Below are 5,103 nucleotides of genomic sequence, written 5' to 3' on the forward strand. Positions count from 1 at the left end.
TCCTCCCGGAGGAGGAGCAGCGGCGGCGGAGAGCTAGAGAGCGCAGGGAAGCGGCTGCTCGGAGGAAGAAGGCGCCCCCCAGCCCAGCCCGGCCCCCCGGAGGAGCCGGCCGAGCCCTTCCCCAGCCCGGCGGCGGGACCCGGCGGGAGAAGCCGAGCGCGGCGGCGGCGGGAGCCGCTTCAGGAGCGGGCGAGCCCCCCGCCGCCCCTCGCAGCGCCGCCGGGGGCACCGGGAGCAGGTACGGAGCCCCCCCCCCTCCCGCCGCAGCAGCCCGGGGGGGACGAGCCAGCCAGCCCCTTCGCCGGCGGCAGCGGCAGCAGCGCCCCGGCCAGCGGCACCATGTCCGCCGCGCAGGTGTCGTCGTCCCGGCGGCAGTCGTGCTACCTGTGCGACCTGCCCCGCATGCCCTGGGCCATGATCTGGGACTTCACCGAGCCCGTCTGCCGGGGCTGCGTCAACTACGAGGGCGCCGATCGCATCGAGTTCGTCATCGAGACGGCCCGGCAGCTCAAGCGGGCGCACGGCTGCTTCCAGGACGGGCGCTCCCCGGGGCCCCCGCCGCCGGTGGGCGTCAAGGCAGTGCCCCTCTCCGCCAAGGAAGCGGCGGCGGCGGCGGCCCAGCAGCAGCTCAACCATGTGGACGCCTCCTCCAAGGCGGCCTCGGCGGGGCTCGCCCAGTCCAGCCTGGATCGCTACGGGCTCAGCGCCGCGGCGGCCGAGCAGCGCAGCCGCTTCGAGTACCCGCCGCCACCCGGCAGCCTGGGCGGCAGCCACGGAGCCCGGCTGCCCAACGGGCTGGGGGGCCCCAATGGCTTCCCCAAACCGCCCGAGGACGGGCCCCCGGAGCTGAACCGGCAGAGCCCCAACTCCTCGTCGTCCTCCTCCTCCTCCCGCCGCGGCACGCACGGCGGGCTGGTGTCCGGCCTGCCCCCGGGGGCTGCGGGCGCCCAGCTGAACGTGCCCCCCAACCTGCTGCCGCAGACCCTGCTCAACGGGCCCGCCGCCTCCGGCGTGGCGCTGCCCCCGCCGCACGGGGGTCTGGGTGGCCGTGGCGGCGGCGGGCCCCCGGCCCCCTCCGCTTCCTCCCAAGGGGGCACCTGCGGCGGGGGCGGCGGCGGTGCTGGGGGCGGCGGTGGCTCCTCGTCGGAGGCCTGCGGCAAGCGGCCGGGCTCGGTGTCCAGCAGCGACCAAGAGCGGGAGCTGAAGGAGAAGCAGCGCAACGCCGAGGCGCTGGCCGAGCTGAGCGAGAGCCTGAGGAACCGGGCTGAGGAGTGGGCCAGCAAGCCCAAGATCGTGCGGGACACGCTGCTGACGCTGGCCGGCTGCACCCCCTACGAGGTGCGCTTCAAGAAGGATCACGCCCTGCTCGGCCGCGTCTTCGCCTTCGACGCCGTCTCCAAGCCGGGCATGGACTATGAGCTGAAGCTCTTCATCGAGTACCCCAGCGGCTCCGGCACCGTCTTCTCCAGTGCTTCTGGCGTGGCCAAGCAGATGTACCAGGACTGCATGAAGGACTTCGGCCGCGGCCTCTCCTCGGGCTTCAAGTACCTGGAGTACGAGAAGAAGCACGGCTCTGGAGACTGGCGGCTGCTGGGGGACCTGCTGCCCGAGTCGGTGCGCTTCTTCAAGGAGCTGGTGGGCGCAGACATGCTGCCGCAGCCCTACCTGGACGCCAGCTGCCCCATGCTGCCCACGGCCCTGGTGAGCCTCCCGCGACCGGGGACTGGGGCCGGCGGGGCTCAGGGCACAGCCGCCGCCTCCAGGGGCCCTGGCGGCGGCGGCGGCGGTGGCGGCGGGGCCATGCGCAAGAGGAAGGCGTCTCCTGAGCCCTCGGACTCGGCCGAGGGGGCCCTGAAGCTGAGCGACGAGCAGCAGCGGCAGCAGTGGATGGCCAGCCAGAGCGAAGCGCTCAAGCTCACCATGTCGGCCGGGGGCTTCGGGGCGGTGCACGGCGGGGGCCCCCCGCCGCCCCCGCCGCCGCCCCTCGGGCCCCACTCCAACCGGACCACGCCGCCCGAGTCCGCCCCCCAGAACGGACAGTCCCCCATGGCCGCGCTCATGTCGGTGGCCGACACGCTGGGCAATGCCCACTCGCCCAAGGACGGCAGCTCGGTGCACTCCACCACGTCCACCCGCAGGAACAGCAGCAGCCCCGTGTCGCCGGCCTCCGTGCCGGGCCAGCGCCGCCTGGCCTCCCGCAACGGGGACATGAACCTGCAAGTGGCCCCTCCTCCCCCCAGCGCCCACCCCGCCATGGACCAAGTGCACCCCCAAAACATTCCGGACTCCCCCATGGCCAACAGCGGGCCCCTGTGCTGCACCATTTGCCACGAACGCTTGGAGGACACCCACTTTGTTCAGTGCCCCTCTGTGCCCAGCCACAAGTTCTGCTTCCCTTGTTCCAGAGAGAGCATCAAGGCCCAAGGGGCGACGGGCGAGGTCTACTGCCCCAGCGGAGAGAAATGCCCCCTGGTAGGTTCCAATGTGCCTTGGGCCTTCATGCAGGGCGAGATCGCTACCATTTTAGCTGGGGACGTTAAAGTGAAAAAGGAGAGAGACCCTTGAATAGGAAATCCAATCCCTTCAGACTCCTGAAGATGTAGAATTGTGAATATAACAAACTGCAAAAGTTAGTCTTATGTATAGACATTATTTTCGTCGTATGTTTCTATATTTTGAAACAAAGGTATGTACTCTTCTTCATTTGAAGGATAGAGCTGGTTTTTGTTAAACAGAATATAATATTGTTTGGTTACTACATAATACCTGTTCTCATTTCTTTGGCAGTGTGTTGGCTAGGTACAAAGTTAATAGCCCTTAGCGATTACCTGCTGCTGGTGTGTATTTTTGTAAATGTATGCACTTCTCTGAAAGAAGAAGAAAAACACAAAAAAAAAATACAAAAAAAAAAAAATTTTTTTTTTTGCCAAGGCCAGTGTTGATGCCTAAAAAAATTGCTACAAAAAATGGTGACAGCTTATGTTTTACAAGCCCTGAGTGTTAGTCTCTCACTTTATTTTTTTTGTTTTCGTTTTTTGTTTGCAAAACGGTGGGGTGGCTCTGGGGGGAGGGTGTTTTTTGTTGCAAGTTTGTAAGGAAAATGTTTCAGTTTGTTTCTATTGATCTGAACGTTTTTAATCTTCATGTGTTTTTTGTTTTTGCTTTTATTGATGCACGGATGCTTTTGAACAGTAGAGCAAAATGCTGTACATGAGAAACATGCTCTGTTTGTCCTTTATACATTTCTGTAGTTAACAGAACACTGTAATGTGCCTTGGAGCTTAGTAAATTGTAATAAATTCAATTGATATTAATACTTCTCGAGTAGCAAGCTTTCTTTTTCCCGGAGCTCCGGCAGCGTGAGCGTGCCGTGCTGCCTTTTTAAAAGTCTCCATTATCTCGAGAGCCTTTGGTTCCTTGTGATAATTGTGGCACTGGTACGCACACTTTCGCATACGTGTAGTGAGCCGATGATGTTGATGGTGTTATCAAACTTATCTAAATCTTGGCACGGTGCCTATTTGCATTTCACCTTTAATGTTGCAGTAACAGTTGCTGACTAAGCATTTTCTATTTACTGTTTCTGCATCTCATTTCCTCCTCCCTTCTCTCCCCCCCACCCCCAGCTCTCCAGCTGCAAGCAGCCTTTGCAATGCAGCCTGCGTCCATTGCCTGTGCCCTTCGGTAAGGCTCGAGATTTGAAACGAAGCCCTCTTTCCCCCCCTCCAAAAAAAAAAAGAGGCAAAACAAAAAAGCCCAGCATCACGTGGTTAATACTTTTAGCTGATTTTTACAAGTGGCTGTCGAAGCTCGACGCTGGCCGGAGGCTTGGCGAGGCAGGGCTGTAGCCGAGCAGGGCGCAAAAAGGGGCAGTGGGGAGCTGCCCCGCCTGGGCACTGGCTTTTGCTCTGGGGGACTGGGTTGGTGATCTGAGCTGTTGTGTGCTGTGTTTTCAGGTGAGAAAGCTTCCTGTAAAGCGCCGAATTGAAATGCTTTCCCTCTGGCGAGGCTCGTTTGTGATTCCTGGTGTAATTAACTGTTTGATGTGACACTGGCGTTTTGTGGGGACTGGGGAGCAGCGCAATACCTGTGAGGTGATCAACAGGCAAAGTAAATACGCGGGCCTCACACTAGCTAGAAAAGGCAAACAAACCTAATGTGAACTTTGTCCTTTCCAATGACTCAAATGGAGGAGAGATTTTTTAAAAACAAAAAACAACAACAACCTCGGAGCAATCCCAGCAGCACTGCTTTGCAGTTTGACCAGCAGAACGCAGGGATTTCCAGCTGTAAGAGTGTCAGAGGGATCAGCTCTGAGTTTTACTGAACAGTAAGGATTCTTCCACCCTCCAAAAACTATATATATATATATATGCACAAAGAGGTACTTTTCAAAAGTCTGGATGGCGTTTGGTATCCAGTTGCTCTTTCTTCATTTGTATTCCTGCTGGGAAGGCTAACTGCAATGGCAGAAGCCTTGAGAACTGTATGCTTAGTGTGCATCTGGGTCTTGGCTTTCTCGTGTAGCTGCATACTCCTGTGTTTGGGGGGTTATGTTCTCAGATTAATTCTTCTGCATCACAAAATTTGTTATTTCAGCCCATACCTTTGTATATACATGCCATTTCCCCCCCCTAGTGATATGCTGGTGCTTAAAAATCTCAGAACATCCTGTTCTTATGTAGTGAATGTAGGTGAATAATGCAGAGCAAGACTGTTTTGAGCTAATTATTGCATCCAACCTAAACCTTAGTTAGAGTATGGATTTGTACTGATCCTGCTTTAAATTATTTTTAGGCACGCAGTTACCAACCAGCAGTTTATGACCAAACCAAGAGATAGGGGGATTTACGTTGTGGGTTAAGGACTGGCAGAGAAAAAAAAAAATCGTAGACATGCAAGAGATTTGACTTTAAACCTAACAAGGAGAGAAGCAATATTCATGTGTGAATTGCAACTGCTATCAAGAGGGAAAAACTACTGGCTGTTCAACATGAAATCCTGTCACAGGAGCGTGAATACCCCGATCTGTACAAACAGAGCCACTCTGGTAGTGTGGAAATCGGTCATCAGGAGTGAGAGGTAGGCAGAGCCCAGCTTGGT

The 5,103-nt window shown here is 57.5% G+C and overlaps 1 protein-coding gene across 1 annotated transcript; it reads left to right on the forward strand.

Moving 5' to 3' along the window:
• Nucleotides 1-339: 339 nt before the first annotated feature.
• IRF2BPL (interferon regulatory factor 2 binding protein like) lies at nucleotides 340-3,316 on the forward strand (the record flags this gene model as incomplete). Its single annotated transcript, XM_084287084.1, has 1 exon — nucleotides 340-3,316. The coding sequence occupies one exon, from the start codon at nucleotides 340-342 to the stop codon at nucleotides 2,563-2,565; it is 2,226 nt and encodes a 741-aa protein (XP_084143210.1). The 3' UTR covers nucleotides 2,566-3,316.
• Between the last annotated feature and the right edge of the window lie 1,787 nt (nucleotides 3,317-5,103).

Source organism: Netta rufina, assembly GCF_964035555.1.
Source record: "Netta rufina genome assembly, chromosome: 5".
In the NCBI taxonomy this organism is placed as follows: Eukaryota; Metazoa; Chordata; class Aves; order Anseriformes; family Anatidae; genus Netta; species Netta rufina.